The sequence below is a fragment of the Rhinolophus sinicus genome, linkage group LG07 (assembly GCF_036562045.2).
Source record: "Rhinolophus sinicus isolate RSC01 linkage group LG07, ASM3656204v1, whole genome shotgun sequence".
In the NCBI taxonomy this organism is placed as follows: Eukaryota; Metazoa; Chordata; class Mammalia; order Chiroptera; family Rhinolophidae; genus Rhinolophus; species Rhinolophus sinicus.
The window spans coordinates 59,032,974-59,051,568 of record NC_133757.1 but is presented as its reverse complement, the minus strand read 5'-3'; the positions used below and the strand labels follow the sequence as shown (position 1 = coordinate 59,051,568).

The following is an 18,595-nucleotide window of genomic DNA, read 5'->3' as shown; positions in this document are numbered from 1 at the left end:
AGAAATTTGGCACCTAGATATTTCCTAGGGAAAAAATCCCAAAACAAATCGGCAATAGCCGCTAAAGCTTACATAGTGCTTACTAAGTGCCAGCACATTTCACTTTAAACCTATGAAATGTTATCATTTTCATTTTATAGATAAGGAAATGGGCAGAGAGGTTACATAATTTGCCTAGGTCACATAAAAAGTGGAAGAGTTGGGGTTCAAAGAAAGGCAGTTTAGCTGTAAGTACCAGTCAGAATCATATTGTACTATATATGCTATACTGGGTAAGAGACTAAGTTGCTTTCTTGAACAAATCCCCTATCCAAATGGTATACATATGCATCAGCTACAAAAATTATAGAGCAAACACCATCTGGCTGGAACTTTTATTATTTCAAAAATAGGCATCTTATGTAATTTGAGGTCATTAAAAGTTATTTCTGAATTAATGTAATAAATGCTTATCAAGAACAATAATCACCTCAATAACCATACACACTTACTTCATTAATTAGGCACTTCCAAAACTAACGCTTCTGTTACCAAAAAACTTACAAATGTCACAAGAGAGTTAAGTAATGGTCTACGCAGGAGAGAAGGAAAATTCGGCTAGGGGACACACCAAGGAAGCATTTTGCCCATTACATTTTTGATCGATACAGTTCGTGAAGAATGACTCATTTTTCCTAGTGCTTAGTCTGAGAGGGAATGCAAGAAACCAAGTCTTAGGAGAAAAACTGCTTTCATAATCTCAAATGTAAGTCATAAACAGGATTTTCTAATAAAAGCTTCAAAGTTTGCAGAGATGAGAAAGGCAAGTGTGTACTCTATTAAGCATTTCAATAAATATGCAAAAAATTTCAGCAATTATGAACATATTGTTTGTATACTAGAAAGTACAAGTTTCCATGCTTTGAATATTTTATCCTGAGAAGCTATTTTAAGGATATTTTGTGCTAGAAGATTCAAAAATTAAACTTACACACATATATATATTACATATAAGGCATTCTCCATATGAATAGAATTCTGGACTGTCACAACAATGTCAAACAATGAGAAGCCAAACATGATCACACGTATGTTATAAAGAGAGCACTAAAAGGAATAGCAGGAAATGCATCACCTATGTCTTTGTTTTATGCTCTTTTGATAAGTTCAGCGAATGAGCTGTCTCACTGGCTCACCACCACTGACACAAGTCCTAAGTTCTACATAGCCACAGAAGGCCTGTAGGTGATGCTTTACTTCCCTCTGACCCCTTCACCAAACCTCTATGTCACTCATGACATTACTTGTTAATATTCTGCATTCCAAAATAGATGCAGGTAAATAGAAGTTTGCTAATTTTTATAATACTTAACCAAATCAATTTAAAAATAGATAAAACACTTAAATTCTCACAACACAAATCTGTTTTCACATTCATTGAAATATTTCAGAATCACTCAAACATGAACATTGGACATGTGTATGCTTATTTCGAAGAGAACTACTGAATTTATTCTCCAGAAGAAAACGCAGACCTGAAGCATCACATTACTGGAACATTTGAAACATGATGATAACTTCTTATCTTCTAAACTTCAACGAAAGTTGCTTGAACAAACGATTTAATGAATACCTGCCTCTATTAAACAAGAAAGATAGCTGATGCCTTAAAGATGTCAGAGGTTGAGTCACTTCACTTCTTTCTGTTGCCTCCAGTTGCTAGCATAGTGGCAACCCGCATAAATATATTTAATGTATCCATGTAGATTCCCAGCATCCTAGAAAAGAAAATAATTCCCGTTAAATATGATGTAATTCTAATAACAATGATAAGGCTATTTCTTTCTTTCTTTTTTTTTTTTTTTTTAAGGAGGGCGCAGCTCACAGTGGCCCATGTGGAGATTGAACCGGCAACCTTTGTGCTATCAGCACCATGCTCTAAACAACTAAGCTAACAGGTCACCTGATAAAGGCTATTTCTTAATCTAGAAAAGAAGAAAAGCAGTACTGATTGTCTGTCCTAGGTACATAAGATGGACATTTTTAAAAAGATGCCAACAAGGAAATCCGAGACTAGAAAACAGCCAAGATTTTCTTCTGGCAGATTAATCTTTTAAATGTTGAAAGTTTAAACATTTTAAAAATCATTATTTTATCCTCTAACACTCTGAGTACAGTATCTTGTGGGGGAAAAAACGGGGTGATAGACAATAAAATCAGAACAAAACCAAAGAAACACCTTTACAAAAATGTGTTAGATGCCAAGTCTGGCATTTTAAAATATAATATACCCCCACAACACCCCACCCCCATCACCCAAATAAAGAAACTGTTAAATCTGTAAGCATTATAAGTAGCATTTAAAAAAATAATTATATTTTTAGCTTTAAAGAAAAAAATAAATTCCTTTAAAAAATGCGATACCATGAAACTCAAGAAAATTTAAATAAAATACCCAACTTAGGTGGAGAGGCCAAGAAAAAGACAAAGCATTATTATATTAAAACACTTATTATCAGCTAAATTTGAGTATCTCCAAAACAAAATTTTCAAACTGAGGTGTTTTCCAATTTTTAATAAAATAGGCTTTTCTATTGAACATTTCAAGTCCATTATGTACACTTTCCAACAACTAATACTTGACTAATACATCTTTCTTCAGTTCTAAAGTTTGTTAAATATAAAATTGACCAACAAGAGCACCATAAGGATAATTAACAAAAATACGTAAAATACTCTTCATTAGCTGAATAAATACCTAAATATTACACTTAGTTGTAAGACAATCAAACTTCTGTGGATACATAACTTATTAGAGAGAGACTAGACCCAACAGCAACAGAAATAAAATAGTAAAACATGCCAAGGCCAGTGTTGTGGATTGAATTCACAGATATGTTGAAGTCCTAACCCTTGGTCATCTGTGAAGGTGACCTTATTTGGGAACACGGTCTTTGCAAATGTAATGAAGATGTGGGTCAAGAAGAAGTAACTCTGGAGTAGGGTGGGCCTTATCTAATCCGACTCCTGTCCTAAGAAGCGAAGAGACAGAGACAGACACAGGAGAACACCATGTGAAGATAGAGGCAGGGACTGGAGCGACGTGTGGACCAGTGAGGACTGCTGGCTGTAACAGAAGCCAGGGGAGGAATTCACGTTTCCCTTAGAGCCCTCTGCCGGTACCAAGCCTCATGACACCTGGATTTCAGATGTCTGGCCTCCAGAACTGCGAGAGAATCAATTTCTGTTATTTTAAACCACCCAGTTTGTATAATTTTTACAGCAGCCCTAGGAAATGAATACAGACATAAAACAAAATAGGATAAAATAACTCAACTGTCTTTATGTGACAGGGGAAGGCATCAAAGACTACTTACGAATTGATGGGATCGTATTTTTGAACTCCATACACTGGTACTATTTCTGCACGCTTGATTACTTTCTGCGTATCATACAGAAGGAACATGCTGAAAAGAGCTAATCCACCATAAATTGCCACTGAGTACAGAGTGGCACCAGCCACAGTGGTAGGTGGAAGAAACATAGATCCTGAAATCAAAATGGGAAAAAAGGTTTTTTTGTTTTGTTTGTTTTTTAAAAAGGACTTTCTATAACTAGGTTTATAATTAACATTGCTTAAACAAATGTTCTTTGGTATACTGCACAGATAACATCTGAGTATAAGCACTGTTTAATGTTATGTACATTCAGTTCAAAACCCATGATACTCATTCCTTCAAAGGGTCACTGGCCCACATTATAGAAAGGTTCTTGCATCAGAGCAATTTCCATGTTTGCAGACTAACTCTGCCATTTTAGATGTATTTGTTAAAACCAATAATGGTTTACTATTATGCCAAATAAGAAAATTCAGTCAAATTAGCATGTATCTTTTAAACAACTCTTAAAAATGACTAAATATATTGCCTCCAGTAGAATACATGAGTACGTAAGATTATTTGGGGACATCATGAACCAAGAACCAAGTGTCAAAGCACAGGGGCTTACCCAGTGAGGATACGAAGACGAGACCAAGGCCCACGCCCAGGGGAGCGCCCATATTCAGAAACTTCTCACTGGGTGCACACATGGCCACAGTGGAGAGGCCTCCCACGATGCCAGCGGTGTACCACGCAGCTCTGATGAGAAGAGGGCCCCCGAATATTGTCAGAGGAGCCACCACTGCACCCATCACACCTGGAGGAAGAGCAAGTGGACACTTCAGTATTTACTAATTAACAACCAAGGGGAAAGTGCCACTTCTAACTAACGTGCCATTTGAACATATTATACCTTATCGTTAAACAGTATGATTAGAGAAAGTCTTTCCCTGATTTAGGTAATACTACCCCCCAAATTCCACAACCAAAACTTGTGGCTATCCAAATTCTAAATCATAACAGTAACATTATTTCTAGTCAAATAGTCACAACTCACAAGTACAAACACTAATCGATATTTTTAGTAACTGTCAAATTCTGTGTAGTTCATTATTTGGATCTGAATCTAACACTAATCTTTACAATAATATTCATATATGTAAGAATTGAGATAAAATGGCTTAAAATGAATAACTCAAAGTCAAACCTACTGCTGCCAAGAGGAAACAAAGTAAAACGAGAGAATGAGTACATGCTAATCTAAAAATACAGAAACTTCAAGGAAAGGCACTGCTGTTACCTTGCACAGTAGGGAATGTTATCACAGCTTATAAAAATAATTTGTCAGATATTTATAAACGTCTTCATAAAAATTATCAATATAATGAAGTAAAGGTAATGAAGTAAAGCTCAATAAAAAAATCTTAGGCATTACTTCAGTAGTGGGCAGAACAAGTTAATCCTTTACTTAAACATTAGTTTAATTCACAAATAGGCACAAACCTATCATCATACTGAAATTTCAATACTAGTATATTTCTTTTGCAAGAATAACATTTTCTAAATCAAGTCATAAGATAATTGTATTTCATGATGGTGAATAATTAAAAATTTCTTTTTTTGCTCTAGGAAAGACATGGGATAAAAATTCCATCAATTTTGCAATTGACAGCAAAACTTTTAAGATTATTCAGAGACTTTTTAATGATACTTTCTGGTAAAAGTCTTAAATGGTAATAGATGTTTTGCTGCTTAAGGACAAATCAACTACAAATTTAACAAGGATACTCAGCATTATTATTGTGAATGAAAAGTGGCATTCAGCAAATTGGTACAGCCACTATAGAGAACGAATATGGAGGTTCTTTAAAAAAATCACAGCTAGAACTGCCATGTGATCCAGCAACCCCACTTCTGGGTTTATAGCAAAGGAACTGAAATCAGGATCTTCATTGTTCATTGCAGCATTACTCACAATAGCCAAGATATGAAAACAACCAAAGTGTCCATCAATGGATGAATGAATAAAGAAAAGGTGGTACACATATACCATGAAATATTATTCAGCCATAAAAAAGAATGAAACCTTGCCATTTTTGACAACATGGATGGACCCTGAAGGCATTATGCTAAGTGAAGTAAGTCAGACAGAGAAAGTCAAATACCATATGATGTCACCTATATGTGGAAGCTAGAAAAAGTCAAACTTAGAGAAACAGAGTGGAGTAGTGGTTACTAGGAGTTGGGTAGAGGGGAATGGTGAGCACTGGTATAAAATTCCAGTTACAAGACTAACAAGTTTGGGGATCTAATATATAGCACGGTGTCATTAAAATAAAAAACAAATGAGGAGCAGCCTTAAACATTCCCTGGGCAGAGAAAACCGGTTTAGTCATACAAATAAAGCTTAGTTTAGCTTATTTTGCACGACTAGCTTACCCTACCTGGGTCATTTCTTGCTTATGCCTTTGGAAATCATAAAGAAAACCTGATCTGTTTCCCAAGGTTGGTATGAGATAACCATAGAAAATTCTAATATTATAACAATCACTATAAAGAACAGTCACTGCTTTCACACTACGTAAGCTGTTTTATAATAATATACCCCTGAGCCCCACTTCATATTTTCGGTTGAGTGTTCCTGTTTGCAAACTGTCATTTTGGTGTGTGCACAATAAAGTTTTACTAGTTACTATTTCGATAATACATTGGTTTTACTGCAGTTATTTCTGAACTTTTGACAGGTAATAACACTGTATCACACACTTTCATGTTGCTAAGGGAGTACATATTAAATCTCACCACCACAAAAAATGAATGGCAAATATGGAACGGAGGTGTTAGCTAATGCAGTGGTGGCCATCATTTTGCAATACGTGAGTGTATCATATCAACATGCTGTATAGTTTAAACTCACACAATGTTAGGTATCAATTATATCTCAATCAAGCAGGGGAATAACAATTACAATAGTTTTTCAATGAAAATTTCAGTAATTCTGGCAAATTATCACTTAGTTCTGATTGAGACCACAGCTGTGTCTACATGGTGGTGTTAAACATCTGGATAAAAAACGAAAATGGAATGTATCTGGATGTTACTAGTAAGTCAAAAGCCAGCTCTGATGTCCCTTTGATGCTGCGAGTGGTTGCCCTTGGGTCATCCAAACCCCATCATACCAGTGAATGAAGAAATGGACAGTGTGGATCTTGAAGAAATAAGGTTGGGGTATTAGTCTTGATTTCAGCGCTTCCTGGTGTGTGACCTCACCCACCCTCAGCTTCCTTATCTATGCAATAAACATGCTAACGTATGCACAGCTTCTGAAGATATTTATGAAGAATAAAGCATATTTTGAACAACAAAAAAAATAAAGAAAAAAACTGGCCTTCATATTGTGCAAGAATGGGTTGACACAGCAGGCCTAAGGCTATCTTTACAAAAGCCTCCTTGCAAGGTTAGTCCTTGACTGATATCTGAGAACTTGGCACTTGAGCCACTCTCTAACTGATATGGTTATACTACTTGTGTAAACACTGTGAATTATGCTTTAAGCCTGCTTTCCTTCTCGGAGTCTGGCTTTTGATATTTGCTAGGAGGGTGCCTACATGATCAACCCTCAATAAAAACCTTGGACACTGAGTCTCTAAGGGGCTTCCCTAGGTAGAAACAATGCACGTTATTGCACTTTTCACATTCTTGGTGTGTCCCTTCACAGGAATGAGAGAGCACTGAGAAACTGTGTGTTTTTCCAGACTCTGCCTGCATCTTTTCCCCTTGTTGTTCCTGTCATGCATCCTTTTGTTGTAATAAACCTTAGCTCTGAGGACAACTATATGCTGAGTCCTGTGACTCCTAACAAATCAAACACTGAATGAATGGGTGGAAAGTCAATGGAATTGTAACAGCTATATACATGTCAGAGAGGCAGTAGATTGGCGGATGGGGATTATCACTTTGTGAGGGGTGTGAATGTCTATTACATTGTTTTGTACACCTCAAAATAATAAAAAAGACACACAACACATAGCTATTATAATTCAGTTCAGGAAGTATAAGTATCTACTGTTTATCAGAGATAAAGACACTGAATTTGTTTTCTCAGGAACTCAAGTGTCTAAAATGGGAAACAGGTGCAGAACTCTATTCACTGGCCAAAATACTACAATAGAGATTTAGAAACATAAATGTTAAAATTCAGATGGTGAGGAATTTTGTGTTTCAATGAAAGGATACAGAATTAGCAAATGCACATACTATGTTTTGAATAATTATTTTTCTTAAAAGCAGGTTATTGGTACTGAAAGATAATATTCCACCTCCCTCCCATTCTCAAAGGTTTTGTCCTACAGTGTTTCCCCGAAAATAAGACCTAGCCAGACAATCAGCTCTAATGCGTCTTTTGGAACAAACATTAATATAAGACCTGGTCTTACTATACTCTACCATACTCTACCCAATACCATACCCAATACCACACCACACACCACACCACACCACACCACACCACACCACACCACACCACACCACACTATACCGGGTCATATATTAATGTTTGTTCCAAAAGACGCATTAGAGCTGACTATCCGGTTAGGTCTTATTTTCGGGGAAACAGGGTATAAAGCTCTATGGAGATTATCTATGATTGAATAAACTAATACCTAATAGAAGACAGACTTGAAAATCAAGGTTGGGAAATCATGCTGTCTCACACACATTTACCAAAATAAAGATAGCACGTGAAGAAGATAAATGACTTACTTCACATCACAAATTTGTCAATATTGAGTGCCAAAAACCGAATTTCCATTTACTAACCATATTAAAACATCTCAGAGCCTGTCTCCCTGGAAGCTTCAGGGAAATACTTATAAATGTCTTGCATTGTGGTAGAGAACATGCATTCAAGAAGTGTTTTTGTTTCTAGGTCTGGTTGGTTCTTTATTTAACCCAGAGACAGAAAATCCTGGGGTACTTGAAATGGAAAACACTTTGTCTAAACTCTAAAATATTAGTGTTAAGGGAGCTATGACAACCTATACCTAAAAGGATACTAAAACTGTTCTGCAATACCTGGGTGAACAGCCTTTGCCCCGCTCGTGGTAACTTTGGGCCAAGAACTATCTTTCTACAAACCCAGCTAAGTGTATCAAACACAAATGTGCATTTCTGAAGATCTTCCCCCCAAACCCCAAAGCACTGCTTTTTCCCCAATGCTCCACTGCAAAAATTTCCTATTCTTTTATGTGTCTTACCGCTTCCTTCACTTCACCCTGCTTTTTATTTTTTTAAAGACACACAACAGAAACAATTCTCAAGTGATGTTTATCAGATTTTAAATATTCCTGGTATTAGACAAAATACACAAAAAGAAATCTCTACATATACTATTATAGACTGTCACAGAAGGCAAGTGTAATACTGGGGATGCCCATGGCTTTAGAACCAGTGTCAGAACCATTAACTGGTTTATAAACACGAGGCTTAATTAAATTATGTACAAATCATTTATGGTTGCGAAGAGCCACCAAAAATACAGTATTAAAGACTGCTTAATAACAATTGAAAATCAGAACATACCAGAATGTAGTAACCAAGCAAGATGCTTTGGGCCTGGGCTCTGGTCATACGGTATTGACTGTACCAGCATTCCAGCTCCAATCATGGCTGCAAAGGTTGCACCAATTGCCTGAAAGACACATATTACTAAGAAAAACCAATTCTTATAATACAACAACAAAGTAGAAACCATTGAGTTTTAAGTTCAGTTAGTTCCTCCAATAAAGCATGTTTACAAAACCAAAGGATAATAAATAGAATCCTGTATTTTTCTAGCACATTAAAGACCTTGGGTTTATTTCAGTTTGGTCAGCTTAGCAAGAGTGCCCCCTACTGCCACACATCAAGTTTTGCAGACACCTTCAAGTGAATGAGCTGACCTTTGACTGACAGCACCACCTTTCACAAATTTCCTTCTCGTTAGAGGTTTAACAAAATCCCTTTAAGAATCCCAGAATAAACATTTTTAATTATGTTGATTTGGGCAGTACAAGCAGCATTTAAAAAACTTAGTCATGATATACCAATTTGAATATATACAGAGGGTGCCAAAAAATGTGTACACATTTTAAGAAAGGAAAAAGCTGCATTAAAATTGCAATACTCAATATATACCGATAACAAAAGATGAATACAAGTCATCTGTATACATTTTTTTGGCGCCCCTGGTATATAACACACTGCCTTGAACTCCGTATTTACTAAAATGAAAACCTGAAAAATAGAAGCACATGGGAAAGATGGGAAATAATATTCTACGTTTCTAACCTCCTAGTTTTCTGGCTGATTTGGTCCTCTCCCCTTTTCTTTGCCTGTTTTAGACTTCCATTGTTATGACGTTTAAATATTCCTTGTGCATAAATAACAAGGAAGAAATGTAGATAATGTAAGAAAGACAATAATGAATTTTCAGAAAATTTAAAGCAGTGACTGCAAACTTGCAGCCTTTGGACAGAAGCAGGCAGCAGGTATTTTGTTTTGGCCAACTACTCAAACAATTGAAGTGAATGCTGTTAGTGGGGAAGGCTTTTCTCTAGATGCCAATAATCCCCTTAGACAAAGCAGCCCTGCCTCACTCATCTGCACTGTCTGACACCCAGACATCTAAATGGGCAACCTCTGATGCAAAGGACAGGTAAACAGAACATCTGTTTTTGCTGAGAATGGGAAAGACTTCACTCATATTGATACGGAAAGCACACTGGGTTCTGCTCTCCCATTTTCCAAGGAAGAAACACTTACTAAAAACTACTTCATACATCTCGGTACAAATCATTTTCAGGATATTTATCACAATTCTGTTTTTCTTTTAAGGTACTTCATGATCCAGTTCCATTTTTTTGGCTTTTACCTTTCCATAGTCCATGCTCCAGCTACACTGAATGGGTAGGGCTGCAAACGTGCCCCAGGTTCATGCCTCTCTAATTCTATTTGTTGTTCCTATTTCCTTCCTATTTGTCTGACTTACTCAAGGATTACCTCCTCGTCTGGGAAGGTTTACTGGTAGGTCCCTTGGCTGCCACGAGAGGTGTCAGATGCCTCTCCTCTGTTCCAAAAGCACTTGGTACCACCGCTGACATTATCTGTATGTGTCTGCACCCCTCCAAAGGTCACATATTCATCTCTGTAGCACCTGTCTGGCTTTCCAAACTATTTTACTTAAGCCCTCACAGGAGGTGAAAATGATCTTACACCCACAGGGGGTTGAGAACATGGCCAAAGCACAAAACTTCTCTGAAGTCTTATTTTAGGGGCTAAACTCTTTTGCATATTTTAATCTTCCTCAATAAGCCATGTTTGCTTTATTATAAAAACAACTATTTTAAATTATTTACCTTTGATTAAAACTGAATAAGCATCATGCTTATTCTGTGCCTTCAAGAACCTCTAGGCTAGGCAATACATGACACGATCTGAGAAGCAATATCCTAAGAATATCAGACTATCCAAACGGCAGTACTACTAGTAAATAGTTCTCCTTTTGAAATGTATAGTATGCTGAAAGTATTACGGATCTGGAGGTTAGATGGGGTTTGGATTACGTATGGGGAGAACCAGTTTGCAAGGAAAAGCTGTACGTATTACAGAAACTCTCCCATTTTCCCTCCCCGTCCAGCTTCACTTATTGCTCTAGTTCACAATATCACCCCTCATGCCAGATCTTACAAAGGCATAACTAGTACACCTACTTGTCTCTTCCACCTTAGCTTTACATACTCAAATGCACACCAGTTTTGCTGTTCCAGAATCTGCAATGGGCTCTCACTGCTTAGGCACTCTCCTCAGCTTGGCAAACATTCCCTAATTGTCTTCTTTATACTTCAGACTTCAAATACTTGAACTTCACTCTAACAGGATTGCAAAGTACTTTTACTGACTACCTTCTTTGCTCAAGCTGTTCTGCCAACTTGGACTACCCTTGTCCTCTCCCAAAATAGAAAATGCTAGGCTTCAATAGCCCTGATGAAATAAATGTCTCCTTCATGGAATTTCCCTACTAGTCCAAAACAAAAACAGTGATTCAACTGATTTTATACTTTCTACTTCTTATTGTATATCCTTCAACACTTACTACAGTTCATCTCTCCAACTAGATAGTAGGAAAAAAGGCACATTTGAAATCCTTTTTTGGTATCTAGCAAAACAACAAATACTCAAGAAACATTCCTTGAATACATAACTTATACAGGATCAAAAAAATGCAGAATAGTTGCAGCACTGTTTTACTCTTAATAGTAGAGAATGCTTGCTTGGGTTTTTGTGACAGGTATTTTCCACTGACCTCTACAATGGTTTTGGGTCTGCCTTATTTTTTAGTAAATTGCTATAAAATAGAGGCTGTTTGGTATCTGCTGCTAGGTAAATAGGACGTACCTGTAAGTTCAGTTTCAAACCCCTTTGCTGCTATAAAATACATATTCAACAAAGACAAGTTTACCTCATAATGTACTTCCTACTTTGTCTCAGCTGCACTTGTTCAATGCAGTAAGGTATTCTTTCCATTTAACATCCCTTCCCCAATTTGTTGTCTTTTGATATGTAGTGGAAAAGGAAAAATAAAAACAAGCTGACTTACCACCCAAGAGCCTCTCATCATGAAGTTCATGAGAATAGGAGTTCTGCTCACTGCCAGGGCAGACAAAGCTGTTAAACCAATACTTCCTGCTAAGTACATATAGGTAGAATGAATTCTATCCTTCACATACTGAGGCCAAATTCTGCAAAAAACACAACATGGTTAATTTATAAGATTATAGATATGAATTTTGGTTGAATCATTTACTAGCTGGGAGGCCTTGGGAAATACTACTTTACTGCTCTAAATCTTATTCACTCATTTATCATGAAAATGATGATGCACATGTTGACTTTACCGTAAAAAATAAATGACAGAAAACACTTGGCTCATACATAAAGCAACACATTTCCTCCTTGCTTGAGCACATACAACCTTGGGAAAAGGTTTTTATTTAGGTTTGAATAAATTTATGTCAGGGAAACAAGAGATTCTATTTTTCATGTATATTTCTATATAGTTGGAAGATTAGACATAAAACACTGCAAAAGTGGCAAAAGGTAAAGATGACAAGAAAACTGGAAAATTTTAAGGTTGGAACTGTTTGGGAACAATTTACTTACACAGCCTTTTCAATAGCTCCAATCTCATTAGACATTCCCAAGCCATAGTAGCACAATGCTCCAAGACCAACAGCAGCCCCTCCAGCAATAAACCATCTTCCCATCTGATCAACTAGAGAACACAGGAGGAAATTCAGGTTAATATTGTCATGTCTTGATTAAATTAAAATGCTGGTAGTTAAACCCTTCTCAACATTTAGAAGATGGAAATAAAATCATATGCCATACTTCTTTGTAACAGCTGTAATTCGTACATATGGGGACACAGAAATGGCCTCAAGACTAGGCGTCTAGTAAAAACATAGTTGTAGTAGTACAAAAAAGATCAGACTTGATTAACCTTTAATCTCACCCTAACAAAACTGGAGGAGGCAGTGTGTCTGTATATGTGGGGGGACTTCAGTGATATGTTTTATTGATAAAAGTCTGGAGTATGTTCTCATGACACTTAGAAAATAAAGACGAGAAAGAAATGTTAACAGTCGTTATCACACTGTGTCTAAAGTGCTATTAGCAAATATGGTCCTTTAAGTGGAGTCAAGAAAAAAAGGAACCAAAGAAAACTGTAATCAGTGTTTATGCAGCAGCATCAAGGGCGAGGGTCCTCTTGTTTTAGAGCACTGAGAAACACGCTCATCAACTTCAACTGGATGAAGGTATCCATCAAGACCATCTTATTCCCTGTAGTCTAAATTTGTTCACTAAGAATGTTACTATTCTGTCACTATGATTCATACAATTTGGTTTCTAGAGCCAACCTATTGATCAGAAATGCCCTGAGGGAACACCAATTAGGGCTCTCTCCCACTCTAATATATTGACATTTTGCTAGATTAAGGAGCAGTAGTGTTCTTTGACTGGCTTTGGGTAGATTAATAATCTAGTTTCTGAACTTGCAAAGCTGAAATGCAAACTGTGAACCAAACTGACTTCATGAAGGCATTATTTCCTGAGAGGCCCTATACGGGCAGCCAGTTAAGAGGACCCTTCCTGAACAGCTAGGCTTTTATTAACACCTATGTTTTGGTGACAAACTCTTGACCTAAAGCATACAGATATTATATGCCTGAATGAAGATTCTATGCAACTTCAAATGAATTTCCATAACAGATAATACCTTTTAGATAATGGCATATTAACTAATAATCCTTAAAAATGTAATGATGAAAGCAAAATTTTTCTCTGGAGGAACTATGACTGGGAACCACTGAAACCAGTTTGAAGTACCACTCTTTTCTGCATCATTAGATCCCTGAAAATGATAAAAAATGATTGCCTTTCTTCCCAGGAAATGCACATTTACACAATTTGCACATTTTAGGAAGCTGCTGATAGACCTCCTTTAAAAACTAAAGACTGACACTTACTTTTAAATATTTTTTCCATTGATGGTTCCAATGCTGCCTCCTTGAGTTCTTGGCCAGTTTTCCCACGCCGGATCCCAATTCTTGTCTTGGTGGCATATTCCTGACATACATGAAAACAAAGACACATACCACCCACACCAAAACAGAATGTTAACAATAAAATGAAACGAAGGATCTTGTTACACTAGAAAACTCTATGTAAAGTAATATGGTATTTTCCATGTATGTAACTGCACTACGAAAGTATGTTAGCCAATCTAAGAAACTAAATGGAGACCCTATTTGTGCTCTCTGTTCGAAGTGACTCACTAACTCATTACAACTTAACTTCTTAGGTTAAGTTTCAGAATAACTGTCCATTTCATAAACTACAGATTTTATTTATATCTCGAGAATTATATTTTAAACGCTAACTTTTTAAAAACATGCATTCAGTATTAGCTACATTTTTTCATCTGAGAAATGGGCTCAAGAAAGGTATCTTTGTTTAACACAAAGCCAAAGGGAGGGATGACTATTACCTGTTTTAGTTCCTTTTCAATAGTTGAACTTAAGAGGAAAAACGTTGTCTCCTTTAAATTCTCTATATTTCCTTATCTACCTCACATTTCAAAATTTATACTTCTACTTTGACTACTAGAGGGGAAATTTATTGTTAAAGGAAATGGGTTTCTTTCACCTGACAGATTTTATTTAATCATTCTCTGAACAAGAGCTGCAATGACATATTTAGTAATGTCTTAAAGCTATTGGTCAACTGGTAATATTCCTAGGTTCTTAAGCTTTTGATTATAGGCTCCACGATCTCTACGCTATACCACATAGGTCTCAAGCCTTCAAATTACTCTAAATGAGAAACTCAAGAACTGTAAGTAAAGGAAGTTATAGGAGTTCTGTTTTATATGAGATAAGGGATATCATCAGGGCTATTTCAGTAAATGACTAATGGTAGAGTAGGGAGCTTCATACTATCAAAAAAAAAAAAATGTTCCTGGGGCACAGAGAGAGAGACAGACAATGTAAAAATATTCAGATTATCTTTACCCTGCTGGGTGTTAAGAGCCATTGATTCTTCGTCAGGGAATTCTTTACAACAGGAGAGGCCTTGGTGAAAGTTGGGTGGAAAACCCTGGAAGGTAGTGTCCGGAGACACACAAGTCTTGCGGCCAGCATGGTGGTGGTACACCAGGTTTACCAAGCAGATCTAAAATGCTAGTTAGAGATACAAAAAAAAAAAATAACCCATTAACCAATTGAGGAAAGGACATAGGGGTTCCAAAGACAGGAAGAAAACAACCATATTTTAGTACAAAAGATGGAATAAAGTGACCTTTTGAATGTTAATGATGAATCCTCTGCTTGTCCCTTGTTAATTCAAGAAATCCATTCCACAAAACCCAGTTTGAGTTGGAACACCAAATTAGGATTAAATCACAGTTTAAACAGTAACAAAATGTATGACTCTGTACAACATATGTGGTTAATACAGAGTGGATGTTAGTATCTTAAGAAAAACTTACAGGGTGTATGATTGCTTTTGTAAATGTGGTTTTGACTTAAAATTTATACCAGCATTTAATGGAAAATTTAAAAAGAACACGCTGTAACTTTTGAGCAGAGGAAGAATGTCATCCAAGGAAGAGATGAATAATTATTTAAGGTCATACTGCATTGCAAGACTATAAGACATCAATGGAAACCGAACATTATTAAATTTCTGCCAAACATGCCAAATATCATTTCCCTTCAGAATATGATATAAAGATATTCAAGGTATTGAAACCATCTGAGATGTATCTTAAAATATAGATTCCTGGGTCTTATTCTGGTCCTAATGATTCAACCTCTAGGAATGGAACACAGGAATACGTATTTTACCTAGCACCACCAAATACAAGAATCCTTGCTGAAAATACCTATCCCAGCATGCTTCCAGCTCAGTCACCAGCTCTATGTACACCGGGTGTACATAACTGGACATGTCCTTTGGGAAAATACCGATTTCATACCATTGCATCAGCTCAGCCAACAGCTGAACTCCCTTAGTCCTCAACACACCTACTGGGAATGAGGCCCAGTTAGGTCAGCGTGGCCTCCCTGTCGCGTAACAGAACAGGATGGGACTCTTGCTTCTGCCTCATGCTAGAAGTGACCTCGTGCGCGAATGCGTGACTTCTCAGACTCAAGTTCCTTAGCTACGAAATACCAACGCCGTAGGCTTCTGTAAGCATTGATGAGCTCAGGCGCCTGATCCTTGACAAAGTTCACCAGCTCACTAGATTCTGATAGGAAGCCGGCAGCAAGCCTCCAGCCTCCCCAAGTCGGCGCACAGCTCTACACACCCGTTTCAGGTACCCCGTTATCTGCCCCGGCGGCGGCTCTGCGGCCAGCCAGCGAGGATGATTCTGCACCTCAACAACCAGCGAGAGCCCCTGTCCACCCACCCTCCGGCCCCGCAGTCGCCTCCCCACGCCCAGGGTCACCCGCAAGGCGATTCCCAAGCGCCGCCAGGCTGTGACGCAGCAAGCTGCGCCGCTACCTCCAGCCCTCCCCAGAAGCACCCAGCGGCCCCGCGGGGCCGGCATGAAGGGTACGGTGAACCTCGGGTGCCTGTCATCCCCGCGGAGCAGTACCTCAGTCCCCGGTCACCGCAACCGCGCAGCTCCCCTTCCGGGGCAGCGAAACACAGACGCGTACACCTCGGTCGTACACCCACCCCTTACTGTCTGTGCGCGCAGTTCCTCCGGTTCACTGCGTTACGTCACATCCGGAGAAGCGGCAAACACTATGAACAACCAATCACGAGCAGATCTCTGACAGAAGGGCGGGCACAGTAGGGAGGAGGCCTTCCGGGCTGGGGGGTGGGGCCGGTGGAGGATTGTTGGGGGCGTTGCAGTCAACGTCCATTGTGGATGTGGGCAGAGAAGGCACTAGGCCATTTTAGCTATGGGTAACCGAGCTCGTCTTCCGTTTAGCCTTGTTTCACTCGCAGCTGTTACACAAATTATTTAAAAATTGAAAGAGAATGGTGTGAGAATTAAAAATTCTTCCGTTGCCCTGTTCCTTTACTACTGTCGCATTTTTGTGCCTTTTCAACAATGTAGTGAGAGAAATAGTGTGTTAACTGGCACACAGAAGCCAATGTGCTCCTTGGGTCTAATGCCAAAGATTAGTTCTATGTATTTCTATGGATTTCACCATAGAAAAGGATGTAAGACACACGAGGTCAAAGGGAGGCGTGGCAGGATTTTAGGAGTGGTTTCATTATTCTGTGACCTCCCCATGGCTCATTTTCAAGCGTCAGTATATACTTGTATAATAGAGCTGATGGGACAGAATTTGCCTCTTACCCAGGATTGTTCTGAGGCCTGACTATTCAAGATGTTTTCTTTTCTTTTTTTTTTTTTAGAGGTTTCAAACATCTATTTATTATTACCTCACATTTTCTGTAGTTTACACATATAGGCATGGCTTAAATGAATTCTGTGCTTAGAGTCTCAAAAGGGTGAAATTAAAGTGTTGGCCTGGCTGAGTTACTTCTGGAGCTCAGTGGTCTCTTCCAAGCTCATGTGGTTGGTGGCAGAATTTGTTCCTTGTGGTTGTAGGGCTGAGATCCCTGCTTTCTTGCTGGCTGTAAAGCAGGGGCCACAGTTGTTTTCAAGGGGCTCTATAGTTCCTTGCTATGTGGCCATCGCACAGCATGGCAGCCTGGTTTTTCAAAGCCAGCAGGAGACTCTCCTGTTTCAGTTAGCTGAGGTGTGTCATATATTGCACTGCAATCGAGAAGTGATCATCCCATCACCTTTGCTATATTTTGTGGTCTAGACGCATGTAAGTTCTACCCCCGACTCAGGGGAGGAGATTCTACAAAGGTCCAGATGTTTTCATTGCATATAATTTGTAGAATGAAAAGTCATTTCTCTGCTATGTAAGGAAGGTTTTTTGTTTTTGTTTTCTTTCACTCTTTTACCCAGTACATATTTACTGAGGATCATTTTACACCAAGCACTGTCCTATAGGGATACAGAGTAATCTGCCCCACACACCCACCCATCCGTGGTTTTGTTTTCCACAATCTGTTACCTGTGGTCAAACTTGGATCTGAATATATTAAATAGAAAATTCCAGAAATAAACAATTCATAAATTTCAAATTGCACACCATTCTGAGTAGCGTGAAGAAATCTTTCACCGTCCTGCCCAGGATGTGAATCATTCCTTTAATCCCATGTATTTGACCCTTCTGGGTCAGGGACCCAAACCAAGGTCTTTCTTCCAGTGCCTACCATTTGCTCCAATAGTAGGAGACCGAGTTCAGTAAAGCAGAACAGAAACTTGATGCTTCCATCAAGGAACGGAGGAAGGTGAGCTTAGGCTCTTACAGCACCTTCTCCCTGACTGGGAGACTTCTGTATTTATGGGCTGGCTGTGGCCTGGAGTGATTATGTCAGGTGTGCATAGTTACTCTTCTGTTGCACTGAGCCCTTTTGCATATGGTTCTTTTTTTGTGTATGATGCCTCACCACCATCTTGTTTTTTGTGCTCTACACCTTGTTCTTTGTAGTCGTGAATTCTTTTCAATTCCTGTAAGGAAGCATAGCTCATGACATAGTTTAGGTATTGAGAAATGTTAGGTTCTTTTGGATGATAGCCCAGTGACATGTCTATGCTG

The 18,595-nt window shown here is 38.2% G+C and overlaps 1 protein-coding gene across 6 annotated transcripts; it reads right to left on the bottom strand.

Moving 5' to 3' along the window:
- Positions 1-360: 360 nt before the first annotated feature.
- On the bottom strand, positions 361-16,695 carry GHITM (growth hormone inducible transmembrane protein). Of its 6 annotated transcripts, none has more exons than XM_019755560.2 (9): positions 16,558-16,695; positions 14,969-15,136; positions 13,925-14,024; positions 12,558-12,669; positions 11,995-12,136; positions 8,940-9,048; positions 3,988-4,176; positions 3,357-3,528; positions 361-1,757 (listed from the first exon to the last, which is right to left on the bottom strand). In XM_019755560.2, the coding sequence occupies exons 2-9, from the start codon at positions 15,095-15,097 to the stop codon at positions 1,673-1,675; spliced, it is 1,038 nt and encodes a 345-aa protein (XP_019611119.1). In that variant the 5' UTR covers positions 15,098-15,136; positions 16,558-16,695; the 3' UTR covers positions 361-1,672. The 6 variants fall into 6 exon arrangements, with proteins under 6 accessions (XP_019611119.1, XP_074195816.1, XP_074195813.1 ...); XM_074339715.1 differs by having other exon boundaries at positions 16,641-16,662; XM_074339712.1 differs by having other exon boundaries at positions 16,526-16,562.
- Positions 16,696-18,595: the final 1,900 nt, after the last annotated feature.